Here is a 26,822-nt window from a genome sequence, read left to right on the forward strand (position 1 = left end):
TTTTGGAGGGAGATATATATATATATATATATATATATATATATATATATATATATATATATATATATATATATATATGGAAAAAATATAGAAAGTGGGTGCTAAAGATCAACAATGCTTCTCACCTTTTCATCATTGTAAGAAAATAGGCTTCTTCTTTTTTTTTTTTTGCTGCTAAAGAACAAACAAACACTTGGCAATAGAAAACATGTATCTTATCTGTGTATATACATACATACATACATACATGTTTGAAAAATCTAACCACAAAACTAATCTGCAACAGCAAGAAGACAATCTAATATCTCATATCTAGGATGGAAAAAGATGAACCGTTTCCCACAAACAACGGGCAAGAACAACTGATCTTCACGAGCCATTGAGGTAGAAACAAAACTATATATAGGCGCTTGAGAAAGTCACTGCGTTTCAAAAGATTCAAGATCCGACAGATTCCATATCATAACACATACCATATAAACTCCCACCCGCTTACCATTGTATCCGCTTGCAACCATATGATATATTGCTCTGTGTGTATGTTCCGTCGCTTGACGTAGAGCCCTTGCAAAGGCCTTAAAGGTCGCCTCCGTCGTGTGGTGAGAATTTTTACCAGTAAGCTGCGGTAACAAACGGTTTAAGAAACTGTAAAAAGAAAAATACTACAAGAAGATTCCATAAGAGTGATAGAATGTTGGGGGAATTCCGTTTTAGTTTATAAAAACGCTTGATTAAGGAAGGAGGATGCAAATCATAACACCACCAACTATATGTGAGGAGGAAAAAGGAGGAAAAAGGAAAAAAATGAAAAGATAATTCAACAAAAAAAAAAGGATAAAGACAGAACAGAAGGTACCCGAATGTCATGAGTTCCAACTCTCTGGGTTGGAATCTCCGAGTTGTAACCGAGATATGGCCGACCAGACATTTACGGAAGGGACGAGACCACTCCGGTTGCATATATGACCGTCTTGTAATTTCGTTAAGAACGTAAGGGCATTTTGGTCACTGCGCAAATGCTCGGGCACATTTACGAATTGGGGATGTGTGTGTATATATATATATGTGTGTATGTACATATTACATAAAACGGCCATATTCAAGTTCCAGAGATTCCGGCGACGGAATTTCACGCAAAAGAGCTCTTTCTCCATATTCACATTTCTTCACCATGAACTCCGGTGGCCTTCTCTCACTTGTATCGCCGGAGAGATTGCACCACCGGCATTAGGACAACAATACACATCTCATCCGTCCACCGGACTACGTATAATCTGATCCAGAAACGCCATTTCCCGGTTCCCGCGAAGCGACTCTTCTCTTCTCGGAGAATCCAATGTTGTTTCATAACCCGAGTCAGTATCCTCGTCTCCTTCACCCGAAGGTTTCACCTCGGTATCTCCTATAACATCTCGGGAAGCTGAGTTTGGATCCCCGTAGGTTCGGCGTTTCGCTCCGGAATCCGAAGGCGATGAGCTTCGGCTCGATTCAAGGTGATGGGAACTGTGTCCGAAACCATCAGCTTCTCTTGTTGTCTTGATGATGGCAGAATCCATGTCTTCATTGAATTCCTCACAATCTTCTTGACCATCCCCATAGAGCTCCCTTTTGATTCCTGCGTCTTTGGCGAAAAAACGAAATGGGAACAAGAAAGTTGAGAACGAAAATAGGTAACTAAACTAACTAATCACCGGGATAAGAAAAAATGAGCTCGAAGGATCAGAAACCTGTGTCGGGGGCAGAATCTCCGCCGGCATGTCTTTGTCCTAACAGATCCTTCTGTAACATATCCATGTCGGGAAACACTAAAAGATTCATAGAACGGATTTCTTTCTTCAGCAAATCATCATCCACAGGACGAAACCCGAATTTATCTATCCAAGCACGGCTAAAGTCGGGGGTTGCGGGAATAACCAGCGTCTCAATCTCGAGATGTTGAAGAGTCTTCAAATAAAAGACAAGGAAAACCCGAACGCGAGTCAGTAAAAATCTAACCACGATGCGGAAAAAACTGTGAAAAAAACAGAAGAAAAAATTCACATTTCATGGGATTGGCTATGAAATTATAGCTATGAATACAAAGTTAACATTTCATTTAAAAAAACTAGGAGAAAAAACCGAGCTCGAATCCTCGGCTTTCTTGTCTATACACTTAAGATAAGACGTGAGACGAAACACAAACACGAACTTACTGATTTTATGGCTTCGAAAAGTCGGCGGCACATCCCTTGACGCCTGTAGATATGGCGAGTTCCAATAAAGGGCATCTCTGCTAGCCGATCTCCGCGAAATCTAAAAGAAGACAGGAAAAATATCGTCAATATCATGCATCGAAGCCAGTAAAAGTTTCCGGGTACGAAAACACACACATGAGCAATGAACACAAAAACCTGATAGATGCCGAAGCAATTATTTCGTCGTCCCTCTCGAGAATAGCGGTATAGAAGCCACCGAAATTCAGCCAGTTGAAATTTGACCTAAGAAAAAAGCTAGGTATAAGCAAAAAAGTGCCAACCTGAGATGAAAACAAATTTAATTTACATCTCAAACAAGCTTACCCGCAATTGTAAAGGACATTATGCATTATATTCACCCCGCTCCTCCTGTCAATAATGGGCAAAAAGCATTCATCCATGACTGTCAGAGCTACCGAAAGCTTGGAATGACTTTCAACAGTCTGAGGCGGCTCAGGTACCGATGAATCTGAATCTGTATCTGCCCTATGAACTAGAGACCATGAAAACCCGTTGTCTAATTCATGTTTGATGCCAACATACTTTTGTAAACCTTCACAGAGCTGTCAAATCGAGAAATAAATTAACTTTAAACAGAAATGCTTCAAATATAGCATAGAATATGACTGAAATTTATAATCAACAGCAGCATACAAGGGGCGATAAATCTTGAATTAAAAGTACAGAAATGATTTTCAGTTTTTAACACGGTTGACGTATTAGCCGTCTAATAACGACAGAAAGGAAAATACCTCTTTGCACTCCACCCCACAAAATGCAATGCCTAATTCAGCGCAGGCAGTAGGAGTAGCAATCATCTCATCACGCATGCATGGTTTGTGATCTAGAAAAGAGAAATCCTAATTTCAATCAGAAACGATCAGCAATAATGAGCGAAAACAAAAGCGAAATATTTCAACCATTGTAAGGAAGAGATGAAAAATACATTTTTTCTCACACATCTTGCAGGTAAGTAATTTCCATAAAGTTGCATCCACAGTTTGTGTATGGTCTCCCACAACTGTCCTACAGAATTTGCATGTACAATTTGGGCAATGCCAATCACCAAGAGGAAGCATCTGTAATTGAATGAACCTCAAAATGATTCAATAAGGCATCAGATGGTCTTAAACCAACTCCAAAATATATTCTCTATTCTCAACCCAACAAAATATGTTGTTTGAAACATTTTTTTCACCAAACAAGACTTAAGTCGTTGCTTAATATTGTAATGACTGGTAAAAAATATTTCAAAAAGGAAAAAAAAAGAAGAATATGAACTTGAAAGCAATCAGCAGCATACCTTAATGTCTAGGCATCTCTGGTGGAATGTCGAGGGACAACCATCACAACAGATTAAATCACCTCCATCCCCGCAAATACCACATGCATCATCATTTGGGTCATCTTCATTTATATCTACATTGCAGAAACCAACGTGCTTATCACCCTTTTGTCGGGCCCATGCATCTATTTGGCATTGAAGAAGAGAAACCCCAGAATCCAAATACATGTTCTGAAATGGCTGCTGCAATTTGCTTCCAGCATGGATCTCAAACTTCGAAACTGAAATGATTTTACTACAGCAACCACAGTGAATCCCATCCCTCGTTATCCAGCCCTCAAGCATTGCTCGTGAATCTCGGGGGTTCATGTACATAACCTTTTCGTCCAACTGAACAATTCCATTATCAATCAGCCATGCCAGCACTGTCCGTTTTCCAGAGAAGTGTACAAAGCCATCGGATTCTGAATTGTTTCCCTTAGTTGAACGTCGTACCAGCAATGTATTCCTACCAGTTTTCACACTTTTGCCACCGTCTCTATGGTGAGAGGAGGAACCAGCAGATTTTTCACATTTGTGCTTCATACCTGGTAAACCAGCTTCATGATTGACCTCATTTCCCATAGACATAGAACCCTGCCCTAGGGAGGAGCTTAGTTTTTCTTTATGGACATATCGGTCTTCAGTCACTGGTTCATTTTTAATAGTTGGGAACTTTCTCGCAAAAATGTTTTTTTCATCACTATCACTGCCACCTTGTTGCTGTCTTTTCAAATCTCTTTCAACCTTCCTTTTCGTTTTCCGTGTTAATTGACTGAGCGTCTCATCTGAGATCAGAGTAAATGAAGAAAAGTCCCGGCTAGGCTTGACCACAGTTTCCTCATTATTGAATTGCTTCAGAAGCGCTTCATAGGCCTTGATAATAGACCAATATGCTGTTCCTGTTGGACTTATATAAACTGCATCTAGGTAGTCTCTATTCTTTCTAGGTCTATAGTCAATCATCCACCCTGCTTCCAGCAACATTCCCCTAATTCGCTCACGTAATCGTTGTTTTTCAGTGCCAGAGCCACGCCTAACTTTTCCGTCTTTGATTTTTGGAGGAGCTGGCTCATCAGGTAGAGTCTTTTCACCTCCAGCAATTGACATCTGGCCAGATGTATGACCTCTAATATTCTTCTTCTGCACCCTTGCTGACATATCACTATCTTCTGAATCTTGGTCCAGGCCTTTATTTTTCATGGCTAAGGCCATATGCATTTTTGACCGTATTGCAAGATTTTCACCTTTCAAAGTGGTTGGCGACTGGATGGCAACACGTATTTTACCAGTATCTTGAATTTTTGAACCAGTTTGAGTTTGTTTAGCTTCCACGTTAGTGAAGTTTCTGAGTAACCCGCTCATCTTATTCTTCTTGTTTATCATAACCTTCAAGACACCGTTTTTCCCCTGAACTCTAATAGGTTCATCAAAGCCTGCATCACCCATGTACTTCTTCCGCAACAATGATTCATGAATTTCGGTTTCATCTGCAGTAACTTTAAACCTGTTTCTACAACCCTGATTTGCAAAACTTGCGGCCCCTGACCCATCAAAATATGATTTTCTTCTTTTCTCAAGAACTAAATCTCTACTTGAACCAGTTTCGCCTTTCTTGTCAATGCCAAATTGAGCAGATCTGAAATATGATTTCCTACCGATATCAACTCCACCGCCGTCAAAAGACCTCCTCATCCTCATAGTCATTAGTTCGTCTTCACTCTCCTCATCGTCATTGTACCCCACTTCATCTAATCTATTCCTCTTCCATTCTTCGCTGCTCTTTCCCACAAAAGAATCCCCTTGCCAATCCCGTCTCCGGCCAGAATCCCTTTCTTCTGCATTTACCCCATCAAAACCAGACAAGCCATTACAATGGTGGTGCATAGTTTGGTGAACAGTTTTCCAACCAGGTATCATAATTTCAGCGCTAGACCCAGAACCAGAATCACTCATAACCGTCCTGGACCTCTTGTTTTCCAACCATGAATCATAAACCGGGCGATTCCCTGAAGACGAACAAATCCCACCGACCACATCGCCCTTCTTCTTCACAATCAAACAACCCGAAGAACTTCTCTTCTTCATCACTACCCCTAAAGGTTCACGAGATCTCCTGCCCCCTCCTTCCATGTTCTACACCAAACTATGCCACCAAATCCGATTTAAACCCTAAATTCCCCCCGATTCCATCCCGGATTCCAAGATACAATCGGTTAAAAACGCAAAGCATCATCATATAAGAATCTTAAGAACCCTAGGAATACGAGATCTGGACCAAAGCCAAATCGATTCCCGAATTATCCTTCAACAAGAACCGTACGCTGCCATTGGTCGAATAATCGGCGATCGGAAACAGGGACAATACCTCACTCCGCCGTTCAAACTGCAAAATCCTCCGTCGGCGGGCGCTGACGCAAGTTTCCGGCCACCAACAAGAGAATTCAAGAGAGAGGAAGAATTGCCATGCCCTTTTTTTTTAATTCAACGTCTCTCGCTTTTACGCTTTAATTTCACCACTTTATTTTTCTTTTTCACACCAATTCTCGTTGGTCGATTTCAAAAAAAAAAAAAAAAAAACAAACAAATGGTCTAATTCATGCGACTCATGTCTGCCATGTCCCCAGTTGTCGTATGGGTCATCTTTCATAGCCTAATAGTAATACAGCCCAACCTCTTACACCCAAGCCTCTTAAATTTATCATTTTTTTAAAAAAAAATACGGCATTTATGCATTTATATGATGATGACTTATAGTTCATGCTTTTAGACTATTTTTATATGCATTGTTGAGGCCTATATATAATGTTCGAAGGCTTATTTTAGAACACTATATGCATTGTCATGGACCTTTTGACGCTTTAGCAGATAAAACGAAAAATGGATTATTATCATTAAGAATGTTATTATTATTATAAGTTCACAAAATTGGGGTCTTCGAGCAAAAAGATCCCAATTCTGTTTACAAAGTCCTCAATTTATATATTTAATTATCATTATCACATGTATAATCTCTAAACCGAAATACTATTCGGTATTCCCTTTTCGATCATACCACCTTCTCTTGAGTAATTTGAAGTGTTTGGGTATAGCAAAGTGTACGACATTTTAACTGGACCAAACCGATTCTTCAAACTCTTATCGTTGTTCCTCTTCAAGATATTGGTCTCGACCTGCTCAAGCCTATCAGTGAACCTTTTAGACATAACCAAAATCTCATCATCAGCCGTCCAATTTGGAGATTCTCTCTGTCCCAAATAAAGCTCGTCCGTTGAATGCATAGACAAAACCTCAATGATAGAGATTCCAAGTAATGTCTGTAGTTGCGGAGTGATCGTCTTCAAGTATGCAACATCAGGATCTTTCTTCAATACTCTTCTGTACCCGATTCAGGCATGAACCGACGACTAATTGTCGGTCGATTTGGGAGAAAACCGGTATACGAATACTGACCAAAGTTAACAGCAGCATGAAGAGCAGATGCAATCCAGATAATGATCGAACATGTTTGGATGAGTTCAGACCGAGAGTGCATTTTAGGCCACCAGGGCTCGTTTTTTTTGTCACCATGGCCTACGTTTCGAAGTTCAGACTAGGGCTGGGCACGGGTCGGGTACCCGCGATTTTGGAGATATTCGTCTTCGTTTTCATCTTCGCGGGTTTCATGAAAACAATGTCTCATTTTCTATCTCATTCACACTGGGTACCCGTCGACCGGGTACCCGTGATTAAGAGACGGGTACCCATGAGTACCCGTACCCGTAAAATATATATTTTTAAAATAAATATAAACTAAATATTTAGTAAAATTATATTATTTAATTCAAATATATATTTAAAATATAAAATATATATATATATTTGAATATATATAGATTTTTAAAAGTTTTTAAAATATATATGTTAATTTTTAAAAGTTAAAACCTAATATTTAAATAAATAATTAAAAAAATATAGGAATATTTGATATTTTTATATATTTACGGGTACTCACGGATACCCGTCTTCGTAAAAATGAAACCCGTACCCGTTTTCGTTGTCGTTTTTATGTACCCGTCTTCGTCTTCATTCAGAGGCGAATACCCGTTTTTCGGGTACCCACAAGACCGGGTACCCGCAAACCCGCGGATAACGGGTATAAATGTCCAGCCCTAGTTCAGACCACCATGACTGAAGCTCTATGTCAATTTGGATGGTTTTGTAATAGTACGAGCAATACTCTGTCACCCATGTCTCAATGGCTGACCAGATCTCTAGTCCATCAACAGCATACGGATAATCTTTGATCAAAAGATGAACACTACCATCGCAACTTGAATCAGGAACAGCCACTCCTCTATACACAGTTTTGAGAAAACGAACGTTAGATTTTTCACTATCTAAGTACATGAAAGTATATGCGTAGGCTTTTCACTATCTAAGTAAATGAAAAGTGTGTACCTCTTGAGAAGATCAGCAGGCAGAGCTTGGTCAGTGAAAACTCAGTTTCGGTAAAGCGAAGAAGACAATTCCATAGAGTATTTTCCCGGGAACACAGTTCTTTCGAGCACACCATCTGCGTTAATGAGGATATGACGAGCCAATGCATTTATTTGCATTGTGTCACGAAAATGTGGATGCAGAAGCTTATAGATCGGATGAACCACACTCAGTTGTCTTTTTGCTGAGATAATGAACGGTTCCATAGTAGCATGGGTGTGTAGCCTACAAAAAAGCGATCATTGTAAATAACCAGACAATTTATTGTCGAGGGATACATTCTCGTTTTGAATACAATTTGATTGTACTTATACCAATGGCTAATAAGCTGATGATAACCAGAATCATTGATCGCAACATAAGCCTTCGCGAGTTGCCAGATCGAGCCCTCAACACCTTTCTCAGCCGGTGTGAAGATTTTGTTGACAACTCCATATTTTTCACCTTGTGGGTGAGGCAGACTCAACTCAATGGCTAAAGGCATCAGAATTCCATCATCTTTGAGGAGCAGAACAGTTCGGGTAGCATATAGTTTTGCACCAGTTGAGTTAATCCTTCTCAAATAAGGCATCAACGAGTCATGATAATCCAAAACATACAGTTTGTTTTGCTTCAAAGCCTGTAAGAACAACAAAAAACAAAAACGACGACAATATAATGACAAAGACAATGATAAGATGATGATTAGGATGGTTTCAAATACCTCTTCGATGGTAAGACCATCCATGTTAGGCTCAACATCTTCTTCGCGGATAGAACTATGTTGATTTCCATATACATCCGGATCCATCTTGCTCAGTGGAGGAAATTCCTACATTTTTCACGAAATCTCAGCAAAAATAGCATATTTTAAAAGAAGAGGGAACAAATGATAAGACCTGGAGACGTCTAATGACAAGTGGATTGAGACCGGCAATCATTTCCCGACCAAACTCTTCGTCGGATCTCCAAGCTGATCTACTCTCTGTAAGAATATAGAAACCTTCACAAGGGAAACCAAAAAACCACCTCGTTACAAATCACCTATAAATAACTCCTACCTTTGATGATAGTGGGCATTGGATACTTCAAAAATCGATCACCATCATTGCGAACGAGTTCTCTAAACATCTCCCATGGAAGAACGTCACGGATCTTAGAGATGATGTGAGTATTAGGGTGTTTGATACCACCTTCATAGAGACTGAAAATGTCGTCGAAACTGTCAAACTCGTTGAAATTCTTGTCACAGAGAGAACCGATTTCGGGGACAATAACTTACGCCACAGACTTAAGAGCATAAGCGATGAAGTCATGTTGAACCTCTCGTCTCGAGGGACATATATGTCCAGGCTCAAGAGCGGCAATCTACTCTCTGTTTTTGAATCTGTTCGTGATGAAAAACTGTGATGAGAAATTTAAATGACCTTGATATTATATAGGAGCTAACCTACATTTTCTATGTGGCAATCTATAAAACATGATTTATTTTGTAAGAACAACTACTATATATTGAGAAACTGACCGATAATGATAATGGTAACTTTTCATTTATCGCAATTTAAATCTTATACTGTTTTTAGATTTTTAAAAAAATTACAATTACATTAATTTAAAATATTCCTTTACATGTACAAATACAGATACTCACCCATTTTCCCGAATATATCAACCCACCATAATTTACCATAATGACGCAGCAACCAACCCAAATACGCATATGTTTGGGCCGGAAGATTGGACATCAGAATAAAAGCCCATTGGGCCTACGATATGTCATATTACGATATTATAGTCCATTGAAACCCACAATACATATTTATTTATAAAATTGGATATATTTTTAAAAATTCCATAAAACAATTGAGAAAATATAAATATAAAATATTAATTTGAAGTTGCAAAAAAAAGAGAATCTTTTGATTTCTGATCATTCAATATAAACTATTACAGTATTTATATAAACCATTACAGTATTTATCGGTAGAAAATAGAATTATATAATATTTTAGTTAATCAATATAAATACATAAATATAGAAATAAGCTCAAATCTAAATATTGAATATTTTCAAATCTTTTCCATATCTTTCGGTATAATTCTAGTTTTGTTTGAACAAAAATGGTTGGATTTAATGGTCTGGGATCGATTTTTTTTTTCCCGGATAGGATCAATACTACTTTTAAAGTTGTCCATTGCAAAGGGACTATTTTTATATATGCATCTTATATACAATGTTCTAAGAATTATTTTATATTTTACAACTGATCTATGTATAAGACCTCAGAATTGTTTGGACCTTTTTATGCTTTAATAGATTGATAGAAAACGCAAAAAGAAAATCCCAACAAATAATACCAAATGAAACTATTTAATATCATCAATCTAAAATATTGAATGAAACAAACAATAACATTATAAGATAATGAAACACGCAATAACATGATATGACATCACTTAAAATGATAATAGAATAAACAATATTGTTTAGTATAATATTTAGGATAAACCCCACGAAAAATCCTAGATCTGCAACATCTTATAAAAACAATAAGTTAATCATTTTATTTCAAACATATTTGGAAATTAAGGCGATGTTGTTGTTGATGTTTAATCGTTGACCATGTCAACCAATTTTTATGTCAGAAAATGATGATGTGATATATCGGAATGACAACTGTACTGACACATCATCGACATGTATTAGTCACGTCATCATATATTAATATGGACGTGTTTATGTCCAAGTTCGGAGTTTTTGTAATAATTTTTTTTTCACGTTCGTGTATAACGGCACAAAATTAACAACAATATTCAACACTGTCTTTGTTTGCAAAATAGGATCAAACACACAATAAACCATGTTCCGACTCAATCAAAAAATGTCCAAAAAAAATAAAAATGTTTCCATTACAACCAAAAGATATCCAAATACAAACAAAAGACGTTCCACGAACAAAAATGTGTTCAAACATCTTGAACTATTTTTATCGAGTTGCTTTCCTTCGATTTTGATCTTGGAATATGAAATTGCCTATGTATCGAGTTAGAAGTGAAAACAACGTTCAAGGCTGAGAATTGGCTATTCCTTATAAATTCAAAACCTTAAAAAAAAAAATGAATGAAATTTTAATTAGGTCATAATCATGGTACTCTTTCTACACTTGGTCCTGTCAGAAATATAAACACTAATTGTACACCGAGACCGCAAATGTCTTTTTCCTGTGGGTGTTCTTCTCCGCATCTCTAGGGGAAGATGACGCCTGTTTTTCCTGTTCTCAGCTTTCTTCCGACCAACTCTTCTGTGTTGTGTCCAAGGAATCATCCAAAGACTTTGTGTGAGTTTCCACGTCTTTTGTCTCGTCTCCTCTTCAGCCTGTTCCTCAGGCTTTGGAAGTCTCTGAACTAACTTCCCAACAAACGGGTTTTTTACTTTAGGGTTTTGGTCTTCACTTTCACTCACCTGCTGGTTGCTTCTGATCTGCAGCGGGAACATAAGGGAACCCTGGAGGAACAACCTGATTCTGCGTCTTACCGGGTGGCCCAGAAGCGTTGGAAACTCCCTGAATTTGCTTCAAGTTTCCGCCTTTAACGGCTTTCCCTGGGTCGGGAGGGGCAGTGGTTGTGCTGCTTGAAAGGTTGACCGGAGGGCACGGCGAATGAGATGTCGCAGCAGGAGATGAGCCTTGTGGTTGCTGATGTCTCTGGAGGTAATATCCGTTCTGCTGTGGCATATAAGGGCTGGAGAAGAAAAGCTGGGCTTGCTTGGGTGGCTGTTGGGACTTGGACATGGCATCCGAGGTATGAGTAACATGAGGGTTACCGAGAATTGGAACTGATGCTGTTGGGGAGATGTTCTTAGATGGCTGAGATGATGTCAGCATGGAGGATACTTGTCCAGATTTGTTAGCTGTCGAGGCCGAGGTAGCAGTCCTCAGGCTTCCACTTCCACCAGCATTTTTGGACACGGAAGAAGTAGAGGGTGGACCAAAGGGCATAGATTTAGTGTTTGCTGCAAATGAAATCTGCACTTGCTGTGGCCGACCCTGCTGTTTCGGCTGGACATTTTTATGGGATGATGCAGTAGATGATGATAGTATGGAAGGAGACTGAACCTGAGCTGTTGTCGTTCTGCAGGAATTGCTTTTCCACTGAGGAGACTGAACTGGGCTACCATTAGACTGGACAATATTTTGAGGAAACCCGGAATTAGCATTAGGAAATTTACCTCCGCTGATACTGTGATCTGGGTAAACACTACCATTACTTGTTACCGGACCTTTACTTCTAGCTGCAGTAACTGCTGCTGCAGCAGCATCTGCATTCTGTTGCTGCTTCTGGAGATGAATGGCGAGCTGCTGGTGAGAGGCTTGAGCAGAACTTGAAGTCCGAGGTTGGGGAGCAGAGCTAAGGTTGAGTAACCGTGCAGAGCTATCAGTGAATCCATTGCCCGTTGCTCCAGGAACAGATGTGTCGGTCAAATTAGTCGGTGCTTCTCCTGCTGTTCCTGTCTTTCGTTCCTCCAAGGCCTTAGCAGCGGCATTAGGGCCAGATTTTCCATCCTCCGGAGCATTGTAGTTCATCTTCTGTTTAGCAGCAGCAGCTGCTGCTGCTGCTGCCATCATCTGGTGATAACCTTGCCTTGCAGCCTCTGGAATGCTATGGAATATAGCATGATTCTGAGGAATAAAGGGCATGTTAAAGCTGGGAGCACTAGTCCCATTAAATGTTGCGAACGTCATCGCATAAGCCTGAGACTGGAGGGATTCCACACCAGCCTTTGATCCCTGCTGTTTCGGTTTCTTTTCACCGTGATTGCCACAAGAACCAGCCATTGCACCATCCGAGGCTGCTGAATTCATCGAACCCAAGTTCGTTGGTTGCATAGGCATAGCAAAGTTCTGGCCATATGCAACATTGGAACGAGATGCCCGGCTATCAGCAGTTGACGGGCTTTCTTCTCCAACAGTTTCACTCTGCTGAGGTGTGTTTTCTCTTGGCTGCTGCCTTGGCTGAAAGCTCAAAGGCTGACACTGAACCTTTGGCATTGGAAACCCTTGGGGATTCTGCACATGTTTTTGTGCAGCAGAGGACCCAGTGGAAACACTTGTATTCTGATTGCTTGGAGCTTGGCCTTGATGTCCCTGCCCAGATTGTTGCTGTGGTTGAAGATGCGGAGGGTGGATCATTTGAGAGGAATAGAATGAACCGTTAAAGAATGGTATCGGCTGCCCATGGCTTCCTCTGTAAGCAGGCGGTGCACCAACGTGGGCCGGTACTGGAAACGGGTAACCATTGTTCTGCAAGATAGCCAGGTACTGAGTTTCATTGCTCGCCATGTTCGGGTAGCTGAAGCTCATAGTTGTGGTGCCGGCTGGAGAAGCTGATGCAGAACCATTCATGGAGGCAGAAGAAGCAGCAGCGCCAGAAGCTGTATTGCCACTCATAGGCGGTCTAACCGACACAGAGGCCATTGCAGCAGCTGCATATGGTTGCTGGCCTAATGGCAAGATAAATCCCGGACCATGCTACAATGAAACCCCGAAAGACCAATCAAGTTGGTGGAGTCCAAGGAACAGAAAACTTGGTATGAGAAAAAAAACACGGGAGGAAAGATGGAAACTTTACCAAGATGTTATTAGGAGCTCCAGGAGGTAAAGGTTGCTGCAGCAATAATGGCTTCCTTTGGTTTGTGTCCGAGCTATTAGAAGTAGTAGATTGAGAACTCTTATCGGGTACCGAGTTGGAAGGCATGAGACTGAGATTGCATGCCTTAGCACTGTACATAGGGGCCGAGCCTGCCGCCGCCGCTGCTGCTGCTGGCCAAAAAGGATTCATTTTCGTGAACTGATGATGATAATGAATGTTCCGAGCTATATAACAATGAGTTGCACATCTCTTTGGTCTTGGTTGATTAAAAACCAATTGTGGAGGCTGCAAAAACATAACAAATGAAACTACAGTTAGGAGATAAGGACAGGTAGAGAACTCAACAGGGCCAAGTACAGGGAAGAGGAATCATAAATTGGTAATTACCTGCATGGTTGAAGATGGTAAAGCGCTGGTATCCACGGGTACAACTCCCTGTGTAGGTGCCATGTATCTGTACATATCCGGAGTTTTTTTTTTAACTTCAAGACTCAAATGGAAAAAAAGCAAAAAACAGCTCGAAATATTACTAGTTTACGGCTAAATACAATTACCCAAGCAAGCATACCCCATTGTAGGAAGACCACCAGGCCAGCCAGGCATTGGCGTATGCAGAGCCAAATGGCTCGTTTGAGCTGCAAAATTGAAGACAGACATGATCCAATTTAAATAAAGTGTGGGGACTACCTACCACGAAAAAACCCACCAAGAAAAAAAAACAAAACAGCTCAAAAGAAAGTGTCTTTTTGTTTTGTTTTGTACAGAAGATCATAAAGGTGAAAACTTTACCAGATTTTTCCAGTGTCTGTTGCTGAGTCTGCTTCTGGGTATAGTGGTTTAGCTTGTTCTGGTCCGATTTCTCAAGATCAAGCTTGAGTTCTGTGATGTTCCTCTCTGTCTTGTCGGATTCAGATTCCATGGCAGTTCTGGGTTTCTTCTCCTCCGGCTCCTGGATCGAACCTTCCTCGCATCCCAATTTCTCAGCCTTGCAGTCATTTTCAATCTGTCGAGGCTTTGCATCCTGTTATCATATACCACAAAAAAGAAAGATAAAAATAGAAAGAGAGAAACAAAACACAATCATCAATGGATTACCACAATACCAAACAAAAGAGGAAGTAGGGTCCACACTCACCGTTTCCACATCCGCGGCTTTAGGTTTAGCCTCTGCTGCCACAAGATCCATCTCTCCATCTGTCTCCGGTGACGATCTCGCCGGCGGACGCGCCTGAATATATGCAAAGAAAGAATCAGAAAATCATCGGCAAGAATTTAAAAAAAAAATCAGAAAATTATCGGCGAGAATTTAAAAAAAAAAATCCATTTTTTTTTTCTGGGCTAAAGGAAAAAATTATTAAAAGAAAGATAAATTGAAAGCCTACCATTAGATCTATCTCGAACTTCTCCTTTTCCGGTGGAAAACTCCTACATGACAGAAACAGGAGAAAATGGCCTCTGAGCACTCAGAATAGGGAGGGAAGAAATCCAAAGAAGAATAGACAGAGAGAAGAATCGAATCTTGTGTCCCTACGCATTAGTTTTAGAGGCTGTGGAGACAAGGCCGTCGCCGTCGGATCTAACCGCAGAAGAATCTTCTATCGTCGTTGATGTAGGTTCCTCTTTGGACAAATTGCTTTCTTTTTTCTCCGATGAATCCAGAGACGGCTTGCTTTCTCGCTCAGCCTTCAATGGAGGAGTCGGCATGTCTGGCGGATTCGTCGAATCGGAAATGTTTTCTCCGGTGGAACCTGAAACTTTCTCTGGATTGATTGGCTGAGCTTCTGCTTTCGAAGGAGCTTCGGCTTCTGCCTTTATGGTAGAGGAAATGGAACACATACGAGATGGTAAAGCAGAATTGCTCTCGTCTTCGTATTTCACGGGTCTCGGCCTCTTCCTCTTAGGGGCTGCAATCAAAGAACATGAAAACATAAATCTAATCAGAAACCCAGAAAACGACGAGAGATTGACAGATCGTTGTTGTTGAAGAGAGCTCGTGATGACTAACCGATGGCCGACACATTAGACAAGCTAGAATTCGTGGCGATGGTGACAGAGGACAGAGGGATAGTGGTATTTGAGTTGGAGACCAGGGAAGATACTCTGGGTTTGACTTCTCCCGTTGATTTGGCACCGAGATTTGCCTCAACGGAATCATTCACTGCGGCTTCCTGCTTCGACGGTCCCAATGGTTGCCTCATCATACCGTACAACACCTCCGCGATCTCGATCTCGATCTCATCCTGCGCTGCCACCGGAGAAGATGACTTGCACGACGACGACTTGGGAGGCAGTGATTTCTGTTTCGGCGCCGAAGGCTTCGACCCAGAAATAGATTTCATTAGTCAAAACGGAGAAGATGAAGGAGATGGAGATGGAGATGAGTGAAATTTGAGACACTGACCATCTTCTTCCGCACCGAAACGCTGGAGGAAGATGGCGACGGAGGAGCAGGTGGAGAAGGCGAAGCTAGCATCGGAGCCGGACTGACCCTTGCCGGAGACGTCGAGACGTGGCGGTGGATATGCTCACCAGCTGAGAAAATGCCACCGGCAGTGGCACTCAATGCCCACGACTCATGCGATCTCTTTGTAGATGCTGAAATCGAAGACACCCAAAAGAAAATTCAACAAAAATTTTAAAAAAAAGATTGGTTTGAGAAGAATATGCTGATATTGAAAATCTTCCACCTCTCTACCTGACCGGGCTTTTCTCGGGACCGATACACCGATCATCTCGTCGGCGGCCTTCCAGAATGATACGAGAGGAGATGCTGTCGCAGCCGCCGGAAAAGGAGACGATCTGAAAACTTTTGCCGGAGGAAAACTTTTGCTGTTGTAGAGATTACCGCTACTGCTATGGTGATTCGACAACGAAGACGAAAACGAAGCCGTACTGATACGATTCGCCGGTGGAAGCATCTTCATCGAGGACGGTGGTCCTCCACCTCTGCCGCCGTTGTCATATTCCTCGTCATCGTTGACGCTCTCCTCGGAGCTGTCCTCATCGCCGTCGACCATGTTCCCGCGCATCATCATCAACCGATGTTCTCTTCTCCTCTTGCTCCCGCTATTCAACCGATCTCTGTGTCTCTCCCTCTCCCTCTCCCTATCTCTGTCACGGTCTCGATCTCGATCCTCCTTCCCACTCCCTCCCCGATCTCTCAGCCTCGCTGCTTCCGGAAACTCCACCGGGCCATCATCCTCTGCAAAACACAACAAAATCGCCCAAAAATTGTCAACAGAAACATCGAAATCAGACCATTTCCTCTCAGATCTGAAGAAAACATTAACAAAGAGCAAGAATCAATTAACAAACCTAGAGAATCCCTGAAACTTCCGGCTCTATGCCGCCGTCGGGACAAACCATTTCCGGCAGCCGCCATTGATACTCTCCTAGCTTCTCTATTTTTATCCATCTCTCTCCCTCTCTCTCTCCGCTTCTTCTTCCCAAATCGCAATCCCTCTCTCTCCTTGATTCCTAATATCTCCTCTATTTCTGCTCATCATAAAAGCAGTAGGGAAAAATCAACGGCTCATATCTCCTGCCGTAAATCCATTCCGGATTCTCTACCGTTGATTTGAATACATCCAACGGTCTGAATTAGCTAAAAACCAGCGTGGCTCAATCTGCACCCTTCGATTTTCTTCTTTTCGCCCTCTCCCAAAGATATTTTTTTCTTTTTTAGGGAAACGTATTTTTTTATTATAACACATTTACTTTATTATTAATTTTTTTTCATTATATTATTATTGTTAGTTTAAAGGGATGCCACATGTCAGACGTTACATGTAAAGGCTAATAAAGTGTTTAGAATAATAATAATAATAAAACTGAGAAAGAAAACACGATAATAAGGTAGGAAAATCGTGTATACGTGATATGTTATATTACTTCTAAATAATATATGTGTAATTAAGGAATATAGGTGTAATTAGGGACTAATGCTACTCTAATACAATAACTTTAATTATAAATAAAACCCTTATTTCCTAACTCTAGGTTAGTGAAACGTATTAGTCAATTTATTTTATTTCTAAGATTTAAATTACAAATCATTAGTAATAACCTATTAGTGATATTATAATATTCTTATATTCGTTGCCTTTTTCTAATTTTATTAGTCATTGGCCTTATAACAGATAATTTTATTTGACAAAATATTTAAATCAAATCATTTTTGTAACGTCTTTGTTAATTTAATAAAATATCATTACTTGCTTTTCAATTTACGTTGCTCACTAGATTAAGAGGTGACAGAATGATTTATATCATATGGTTTGATAAAATTTAATTTTTTTGGCTTTATTTTTATGGACCAATAAGAATGTGATCTAAAGAGTTTATAGGGAGAGGCGAACTAATAACATACCTCCAAAGAAATGGAAAGAAATGGGACCCACTTAAATAATTAATGATCAACGGATTAGATCTTACACTGCGCCTATCCTGAAGCCTCATCAGCCGTTGGATTCGTTCTTTCTTTTTCTCGCATCTGACTTGGCGGAAAACGTCATCCCGCAAAGGCTGTCCGAGTTGGCACCCAACTGATTGATCTGGTCCGTTCAATTCAGAAAGATTTTAACGGCTTAGAACGGAAAAAAATGGTGGGCCCATTTACTCGCGTCGCGGTCAAAGGAGTGGGCCCCGCAGTTAGCTGCCTATGTGGAAAGAAACACCATTATCGTGCTAAAAATAATAATTAAAAAAAGATTTTTTTTAATTCATTTATAACCTATTGAAAGGGCACGGCCTCTGCACGCACCAAAAATGGAAAACTGCATCGAACGACGAAAAGATTCTCTGGATTTTTTTTCAAGGGTTATAGTAGAATGATATTGATTTTCTTACCGTGATTGATCGTGAGTAGGTCCCACCATATATTTACATATACTTTTAAATCGTCAGATTCCACGTGGATAACTTTTAAGGTCGACACGTGGAAAATCTTTGTCAAAGCTAACAACACTATCTCTAGATATTAGGAAAAGTTAGTCACACGGCTTGTTCACACGGTCGGGTTTAGAATACACGTGGTTCGTTGTGATTGGTCAGATGTGAATGAAGGTGCGGTGGCCTAATCGGCAGATACGAAGCAAATATTCTTGTGGACCGATCTGCCGCGTCGGATAAGCGGTCCCACCAAATGGATTTTGTTAATTTTCTCTTAAATTGTTTTCCCCACGTAGTAGTAAAAAACCTCATTTTAAACAAAAAAAAAACAAATTTAGGGACAGAAAATAATATTATATTGATTAATTATTAAACGATTATTAGTAATTGGGTTTTGTGACTATAATTATTTTTCTAATATTTCTATAATTTTTTTTGGAGTATCGCCGCTTAACTAAACGATTGAACTATTATAATATTAGAGCTTATTATTAAAAGTGTTGGGGGCAGAGATAATTAGGACGTATTTGCTTCAATTTATATACGACAAGATTACATGGATGCCTTTGGCTTATATATAATAATAATGGAAATAATATAATAAAAAAACTAACAATAGTGGACCAGAAAAGGTGGGATAGCGCGTGTGGGTCATGGATAAATGTTTTTTTCTTTTATTGGAAGGGATTTGACATTTTTAAACAATATTGTTTAACAAAGAAAAGTCAAAATGTCGGAAGTATTTAATTACAATAATATATCTGGGTTTAATTTACCATTACCATTGTGATAATCGAGCTTTCCGGAAGGTCTTTGGTAGCCCTTTGCTTTTCATAGTTTAAAGTATACATAATTTACTCATTCAATACCCAAAAAAGCAAATGAAAAATATATTAAGCAATTAACAACATTTTAAGTACAAATATAATCAGTCAAAATATAATAATTAATCATTAAACGTTATTATTGTAATCGATGTCTCTAACTAATAACATTTTACGCAATTTTATAATGTGTGTTAAATTTATATTGATGAAGTTTAACGTAAGCAGGTTAAGACAATAATAATCCCAAAAAGACAACACAAGTATACCTCTCTGCGTTCCTCTTCGATTGCCAACCAAGGCACAAAGTGCCAATGGGCCCAATTCAAACCCCTCCTACTGATTGGGCTAACAGGCCCATTTCACTGAAAGCCCATAGGCCCATATAACATAACCGTTAAAAGGGACGAAATCAGTGATACCCAATGGGCGCAGGAGCTTCCCTCAGCTCGCGGCCTTGGTAATGTATGTCCTGCAATATCCATCCACAAAAAAAAAACACAAACTTTTTAGCCTTTTTCAATTCCAATGGATCAAATCTGGTTTTGTAGAAGAAGACGAGACTCAGACCGATGCGAAGTGGTTGACGTCACGATGGTGAGCCTCGTCGGCCCTGATGACCAAAACCACGTCCCGGAGAGTGGCATTAGCCGGCAGCCGCCAGTAATCGATGGCGATAGCCGGAGCAGGGACGTTCTCGATGTTGCCCTTGTCGAGTTCCTTGAGGAATTCTGTGTAGGAATGGATTGCTTCTTCCTCAAGGTATCCGACCATACGGTGAGCGAATTTGGGTGAGATCAAGTAGCCGAGGAAGTAGGCGTTGAAGAAGACGCCTTGGACGGTGAAAACCAGGGCTCGCTCGTACCATCTGGGCTTGGCTACTTCCATGAACGTCATTAGATGCATTCTCTCGTTCTCGGCTTCTTCGAGGAGGGCTTTGATCCATCCTCCGCTTTGTTCGAACCGTCGTAGAGATTTGCAGTGCAGAAGCATTCCCCCAACCATTCCGGGCACGGCCGCTACGGTCTCAAGCATCATGGCTCGGCATCCGTACCGTCTCTGTCCGATGAAAATGATGTAATGATTATGAGGGTACTCTAACAAATTGTGAGATCAAGGTTTACAAGAGATTGAAAATCGGCGAGAGAGATATATGTTTGAAGTTGATTTGAAAACCTGGAAGAAGATATCGGTAGGCCATCGGAGAGATTTGACAGTCCAATAAGCAAGTTTGTCCATGAACGTTGCAGGAACATGATGCTTCTTCAGATCAATCGACGTATCAGATTTGTACGTCTCCCATGGCTGCCGTAATTCGAAAATTCAAATCACGGATACGCATATACACCAAACGTACATAGAAGTACACATATATACGGCTAACGTACCCTGAAGCAAGACCATTTCCATTCAGTCCCGTCCTCCTTAACGATCTTGCTCCGCTGAACGCCCCAGTAACTGACAATCCCTTTATCGTCCTCGTTACCTCCGGCGCCAGCGCCACCATTAGAAGACCCGGTCTCCGATTTCTTCTCTCCTGCCCCCGCTGCCTTTGTATTATCTCCCATTGTCATCATGCTCGCATTTCGCACGCTTCCGATTGCCGGACCCCTAACCCAAATCCAACCACTGAGAATCTTTCCGGCGGCAGGAGAAACATCCGCCGCAGTTGGCTTCAGAAGATGACCGGAGAGAGTCTCGTTGGACACCGCACGTGCGGTAGCGGTCGAAAAGAAGAATCGGGGTCCTGTCGCCGCCATTAACGCCGAGGCAAGCTTTGCTCCACCACGAACCATCATCATTGACATCAACAATGATCAATCGGACACAAATCGGAGCCGATCCGAGAATCTAGGGTTTATAGGAGAATTCGGTTTTTTTTTTCCTCTCTCCGTGTTTTGACGTTACTTTGTCGCCTTTTGCGCTTCACACGCACAAGACGAGGTCTCGAACAGGGCTTTTATAACAACTAAACGAACGGTCAGCAATCAAAATCTCTCGCGTAGACGTATTACGATGATGACATGTGGCAGAACCTACAAGAACTTCGGACACTACTTGCGTGGGCTTCAAGCTTTCTTAATTTTTCGTGATTTATATTTTTGGGATATTAATGCGTTTGGTCTTTCCTCTTTTATGCACAAATTATAATGCTCCATCCGTTATGTCGTTTTTAAAAAAAATTATTATTAATAAATAAATGTCATTTTTAATTTTTTACATGATTTTAAAAAAAAATTTCAGTTTTGATTTTAATTAAAAAAATTAATTTTAATAGAGTATTAATGGGAATGTGAATTAATAGGGATATATTTGACTTTTTTTTTATACTTTCTTAAAAATTAAGATAAAATTGTAAAACGGTATTTATTTAAAAATAGAGGGAGTATGTAGTTTTCATTTCTGGTCTAATGTCGCACCCCTCGGGACCTAAATCCATTTGGTCATAAATAGACCAATAGGAAAAAATGGGTTAAATTTATTTAAGCCAATGGACGAATATTACTGGATTTCGATGAATATATATATATATATATATATATATATATATTTTGGTATAATTTCGACGAATATATTGATTTGAAGAAAGATAAAAATGCAAGATTACCCACAATAAATAGAAAAAAAATATAATATAATGCGAGCTATGAGGCTTATACATGTATATATATATAATAAAAGCCCGACTTCTTGGATCCTACATAACAAACCAGGACAGTTTTGCTCTCTATCAGATACACAACCTAATCATATGCTTCGACCAATCAGAGATGGGTCCGTATTATTACCGGGTCGGGTCAAAACCAGACCCGGTAGTCTCCTTGATCTTTCCTTCAGTACGATCTTCTTCCGGTGCTTTGACCGTCGTTGAAGTCAAGCTCCCCGAACATGCTCTCTCCACTCGGCCGAGACGAACTGAAGTCCCCGAGGCCACTAGAGCCCGAAGAGTTGCCTGAGCCGAAGCTCCCGAAATTAGACGAGCGGTCTGAACTGCCCGAACCGAAGCTCTCGAAGCCAGAGGAACCGCTTGAGCTACCGAAACCTGAGGAGTAGTCTAAATTGCCGGAACCGAAGTTCCCAAAGCCAGAGGAACCGTATGGACTACCGAAATCTGAGGAGAGGTCTGAACTGCCGGAACCGAAGTTCCCAAAGCCAGGGGAACCGTTTGGACTACCCAAACCTGAGGAGAGGTCTGAACTGCCGGAACCGAAGTTCCCAAAGCCAGGGGAACCGTTTGGACTACCGAAACCTAAGGAGAGGTCTGTTCGGTTCCCAACGCCAGAGGAACCGTTTGAGCTACCGAAACCTGAGGAGAGGTCTGAACTGCCGGAACCGAAGTTCCCAACGCTAGGGGAACCGTTTGGACTACCGAAACCTGAGGAGAGGTCTGAACTGCCGGAACCGAAGTTCCCAAAGCCAGGGGAACCGTTTAGACTACCGAAACCTGAGGAGAGGTCTGAACTGCCGGGACCAAAGTTCCCAATGCCAGAAGAACCGTATGAGCTACCGAAACCTGGGGAGCGGTCTGAACTGCCGGGACCGAAGTTCCCAACGCCAGAGGAACCGTTTGAGCTACTGAAACCCGAGGAGCGTTCTGAATTGCCGGAACCGAAGTTCCCAAAGCCAGAGGAACCGTATGAGCTACCGAAACCCGAGGAGTGGTCTGAACTGCCGGAACCAAAGTTCCCAAAGCCAGAGGAACTGTATGAGCTACCGAAACCTGAGGAGAGGTCTGAAGTGCTGGAACCGAAATTCCCAAAGCCAGAGGAACCGTTTAAGCTACCAAAACCAGAGGAGCGATCTGAACTGCTGGAACCGAAGTTCCCAAAGCCAGGGGAACCGTTTGAGCTACCGAAACCCGAGGAGCGATCTGAACTGTCGGAACCGAAGTTCCCAAAGCCAGAGGAACCGTTTGAGCTATTGAAACCCGAGACGCGGTCTGAACTGCCGGAACCGAAGTTTCCAAAGCCAGAGGAACCGATTGAGCTACCGAAACCTGAGGAGCGGTCTGAACTGCCAGACCCAAAATTCCCGAAGCCAGAGGAACTGTTTGAACCAAAGCTGCCAAAACCCGAGGAGCGGTCTGAACTTCCTAGACCACCGAATCTGCTGTTGCGTCCGAAACTGGAACCGCCAAAGCCTTCAGAGTGGTTTGAACTGTATCCACCTGAACGACCAAAGCCACCGGAACGGTCACCAAAGCCGGAACCTCGACGGTCCCTCATGCCTCCAAAGAAACTTGGTCGGGAACCAAAGTCATCGAACATGTCTGAGCCTCCACGCTCAGTAGCCATCCTAGGGAGCTGGATCAAAAGATGGCACTGCACGTTAGTCCATGTTTGAAGAAACTACAAAATGATTTAAAATTCTCGCATTCTCAGATTTGTGTAGGGGCAGAAACGAGCACCCAAAATGTCGTGTATCCGGACGAGATCGGGTAGGTCAACCTAGAAACCCAAAGGAGCGAGCGAGTACTGAATAACATATAACCTTAACCAAACTGAATCTGATATAAAAATTGAATTGTTATAATTTCTATAAAACCGAAAGAAACCCAAACCCGTACTGAAAAAGATGATAAAAAAATTTTTGTTGAAAAATGAGTATTTTTATCAATAAAACCCAAACTCAACTAAACTTGTGAAATACAAGTGAACCAAATCGAACTGAATTCAACATAAAAACGGAATGGTTATAGTTTTCCTAATACCGAAATAATCAATCCCAAATATAACCGAACCTGATCTGAAATCTGAAATCTGAAATGACCATCCTAAGGGAGAGGGCCTAGGTGTGCTACACTAAAAACCTCGATAATCCGACCTGTGCCCACACCCTTACTATTGAGTAAATTCATGAGGAAAGCTTCAACTTACACCGACGGTTTCAGCGAAACCGAAGTAGAAAATGCAAAACGATTCTTGTCCATGGCAAAAATCCGGTTAAGTATAACGTAAGTAAAGAGTAAAGATCAAAATATAACCTCGTTAAACCGGCTTCCAACTTCTGTCTCGATCATTTTTACAGTCCTCGCTTGTTCTTGAGTGTATATGAGAATAGCACTTCCTTTCTTTCCAGCACGACCAGTACGCCCAGTACGGTGAACAAATGTCTCCGTTGTATTAGGAAGCTCGTAATGGATTACCTACACAGATTGAGAAGTCGATTAAAAAGACGGAAAACAAGAGTTCGGAAAAGCAAAAGCTACAAATGATCATGCACCCAAACTGCATCACTATGCGAGCAAGACACATAGGAATAGAACAGATCACTAACTTAGCCGATTATATCTAATCGGTAATAAAAGCGGGTTCATTCACAAACCAGGTCAACATTAGGTACATCGAGTCCACGAGCAGCAACATCAGTGGCCACGAGAATATTGAAATGCCCATTTCTGAAACCAGCAAGTGTTCTTTCCCTCTGACTCTGTGATATATCACCATGTAAAGCTTCACACTTGAAGTTTCTTCCCATTGCATATGCTAGCCGATCTGCATCCCGTTTCGTTTGGGTGAAAATGATGCATTTTCCTCCTTTCCCGTGCTCCTGCAAAGTTCTCGCCCCGTATAATGTTAGAAAGCTAGAAACTTTCACACGGGCCAAAGATTATGAAAGCTTAATCCAAAAGGCATACCGTTACAAGAGGACCGATTATAGATGCTTTCCCATACATATCTGTTACGATAGAATACAACGTAATTCCATCTGCTAGCTTCTGGTCAGAATCTCCAACCTACATCATGCAAGAACACATCAACAAGCAGATTCAGAGACAAGAACAGCGTAATAAAACACATGCCAGAACAGGGGTTCAAACAAGAAAAATATCCTTTCCAGGCAGGGTATTAGCAATCTATACTCACAAGATCAATGGTCAAAGGATCTTTAAGGTACTTCTGGGTGAGGCCTCTGATCCAACTCGGCATCGTCGCAGAGAACATCATGCTCTGACGGTTTAACGGCAACTTCTCCAATATCGTCTCCACATCCTCGGCAAAACCAACTTGAAGCATCTGATCGGCTTCATCAAGAACCATAAACTGAACCTCAGAGAGATTTAGAGCTCCTCTCTTCATCAGATCGATAATACGACCTGGAGTTCCAACCGCCACATCAACACCATAGTCAAGCTCCCTCATTTGACTGCTAATTGGTGTGCCTCCGTATAGGCATATTGTAGCCAAGGTTGGGGCAGACTCGTGGAATTCCTTCTCAACCTGGCGAGCAAGCTCCCTTGTTGGAGCCAGAACCAAGCAAAGAGGATTCCTCCTACGTCTGCGACATCAAAGAAACAGGGATCCTTGAACTGATAGCTATAAAGATAGTGATTCTATTATTCTAACGAGAGAGAACTGTACTTTTTCTAAAACTCCATAAGTCCTAAAATATGTAAGACTTCCAACGAGGTGTGGACAAACCCATGCTTAGAGTTGAATTTGATGATCTTATCCAAAATGGGTATCCCGAAAGCAAGTGTCTTCCCAGTTCCTGTCCTGGCACGACCGATCATGTCACGGCCTTGCATCGCCGGCTCCAGAACAGCTTTCTATTCAAGCACAAACATCAAACTCGATAAAACATTTCTCAACAATTCGTAAAAAGAAAAAGAGTACAAATTGATCGATAATATGCAAACAATACGTCAATCTCTATGAAGCATTTCAAAGATCAGAACAGGAAAACCGTACTTGAATAGGAAAGAGCTTGGTGATGCCTCTCCCACTCAGAGCCTTTATAATCTCCGGCGAAATCTCGAGATTAGATATCTCAAGCCCTTCGTCACTGTTCCCAACACTATCAAAATCACCGATCCCGTGGTCGGCACTCTCATACGCAGCAGCGAAACCCTGAGCCCCAGAAACAACCGTCGACGCCCTGAAGTCCGACGGCCCAGATTTCACGTGCAAGTCCCTCCCGCGAATACCGAACGGGTTTGTCTTCGACGAGAGACTGAATGGAGACTTGACCCCACCTGAGCCATTAGGTCCATTGCCGAACAGACCAAGCTCCGACGAGGTTGTCGCGGCGGCGGCGGGAGCGAGGTGGTGGTAGAGAATCGCGTCGACGGAGGTCAAGGCGGCGGAGAGAGTCCGCCGCGACGAGAAAGAAGATCTCCGAAGTACCGCGGTGATCATTTCGGATTGACTGGTTGAAGAGCTCTGTGGGGACAATGAAGACGGGAGAGGGAGAAGGAAATGTAAACCTCCAAGGGAAATTAGGGTTTTAGGTACACTGATGAATCAGGGTTTTAATCAAATGGGATCGTCTACAACGAGTGTACGGTACAATCATTTACTTCCTAGAAATCAAACTAGATAACAACTTACCTTAAAATTTGGTCATAAATAAGAGTATTTAATTATTTATATAAGATGTTACAAAAGACATACTAAAGTTTTTTACGTTTGATAGATCATCAACTATTATTTTTGAACAAAA

At 41.3% G+C, this 26,822-nt stretch overlaps 4 protein-coding genes and 1 pseudogene across 10 annotated transcripts; all 5 read right to left on the reverse strand.

Moving 5' to 3' along the window:
* Positions 1 to 1,029: 1,029 nt before the first annotated feature.
* Positions 1,030 to 6,076, reverse strand: LOC104822272. Of its 2 annotated transcripts, none has more exons than XM_010553426.2 (8): positions 3,538 to 6,076; positions 3,181 to 3,313; positions 2,987 to 3,078; positions 2,559 to 2,797; positions 2,391 to 2,477; positions 2,193 to 2,292; positions 1,728 to 1,944; positions 1,030 to 1,615 (listed from the first exon to the last, which is right to left on the reverse strand). In XM_010553426.2, the coding sequence occupies exons 1-8, from the start codon at positions 5,689 to 5,691 to the stop codon at positions 1,248 to 1,250; spliced, it is 3,390 nt and encodes a 1,129-aa protein (XP_010551728.1). In that variant the 5' UTR covers positions 5,692 to 6,076; the 3' UTR covers positions 1,030 to 1,247. The 2 variants fall into 2 exon arrangements, with proteins under 2 accessions (XP_010551728.1, XP_010551727.1); XM_010553425.2 differs by having other exon boundaries at positions 1,030 to 1,621; positions 3,538 to 6,073.
* A 496-nt stretch (positions 6,077 to 6,572) lies between these two features.
* On the reverse strand, positions 6,573 to 9,671 carry LOC104822518 (annotated as a pseudogene).
* Positions 9,672 to 11,086: 1,415 nt separating this feature from the next.
* LOC104822274 (protein TIME FOR COFFEE-like) lies at positions 11,087 to 17,136 on the reverse strand. Of its 4 annotated transcripts, XM_019203534.1 has the most exons (13): positions 16,981 to 17,136; positions 16,361 to 16,867; positions 16,067 to 16,260; positions 15,671 to 15,980; positions 15,197 to 15,569; positions 15,048 to 15,090; positions 14,801 to 14,893; positions 14,455 to 14,689; positions 14,234 to 14,300; positions 14,053 to 14,119; positions 13,645 to 13,950; positions 12,296 to 13,544; positions 12,065 to 12,197 (listed from the first exon to the last, which is right to left on the reverse strand). In XM_019203534.1, the coding sequence occupies exons 1-13, from the start codon at positions 17,078 to 17,080 to the stop codon at positions 12,193 to 12,195; spliced, it is 3,549 nt and encodes a 1,182-aa protein (XP_019059079.1). In that variant the 5' UTR covers positions 17,081 to 17,136; the 3' UTR covers positions 12,065 to 12,192. The 4 variants fall into 4 exon arrangements, with proteins under 4 accessions (XP_010551730.1, XP_010551729.1, XP_010551731.1 ...); XM_010553428.1 differs by having other exon boundaries at positions 11,087 to 13,544; positions 14,455 to 14,686; positions 16,981 to 17,133; XM_010553427.1 differs by having other exon boundaries at positions 11,087 to 13,544; positions 16,981 to 17,133.
* A 2,347-nt stretch (positions 17,137 to 19,483) lies between these two features.
* On the reverse strand, positions 19,484 to 21,297 carry LOC104822275 (ubiquinol oxidase 1a, mitochondrial-like). Its single transcript, XM_010553430.1, has 4 exons — positions 20,768 to 21,297; positions 20,556 to 20,684; positions 19,950 to 20,438; positions 19,484 to 19,851 (listed from the first exon to the last, which is right to left on the reverse strand). Exons 1-4 carry the CDS (start codon positions 21,185 to 21,187, stop codon positions 19,792 to 19,794), a joined length of 1,098 nt encoding a protein of 365 aa, XP_010551732.1. The 5' UTR covers positions 21,188 to 21,297; the 3' UTR covers positions 19,484 to 19,791.
* Positions 21,298 to 21,972: 675 nt separating this feature from the next.
* On the reverse strand, positions 21,973 to 26,587 carry LOC104822276 (DEAD-box ATP-dependent RNA helicase 9-like). Of its 3 annotated transcripts, none has more exons than XM_010553433.2 (8): positions 26,072 to 26,587; positions 25,802 to 25,929; positions 25,247 to 25,658; positions 25,018 to 25,116; positions 24,705 to 24,929; positions 24,364 to 24,525; positions 22,825 to 23,683; positions 21,973 to 22,629 (listed from the first exon to the last, which is right to left on the reverse strand). In XM_010553433.2, the coding sequence occupies exons 1-8, from the start codon at positions 26,516 to 26,518 to the stop codon at positions 22,214 to 22,216; spliced, it is 2,748 nt and encodes a 915-aa protein (XP_010551735.1). In that variant the 5' UTR covers positions 26,519 to 26,587; the 3' UTR covers positions 21,973 to 22,213. The 3 variants fall into 3 exon arrangements, with proteins under 3 accessions (XP_010551735.1, XP_010551734.1, XP_010551733.1); XM_010553432.2 differs by having other exon boundaries at positions 22,756 to 23,683; XM_010553431.2 differs by having other exon boundaries at positions 21,973 to 23,683.
* Positions 26,588 to 26,822: the final 235 nt, after the last annotated feature.

This window comes from Tarenaya hassleriana, unplaced genomic scaffold, assembly GCF_000463585.1.
Source record: "Tarenaya hassleriana unplaced genomic scaffold, ASM46358v1 Cleome36, whole genome shotgun sequence".
Classification (NCBI taxonomy): Eukaryota; Viridiplantae; Streptophyta; class Magnoliopsida; order Brassicales; family Cleomaceae; genus Tarenaya; species Tarenaya hassleriana.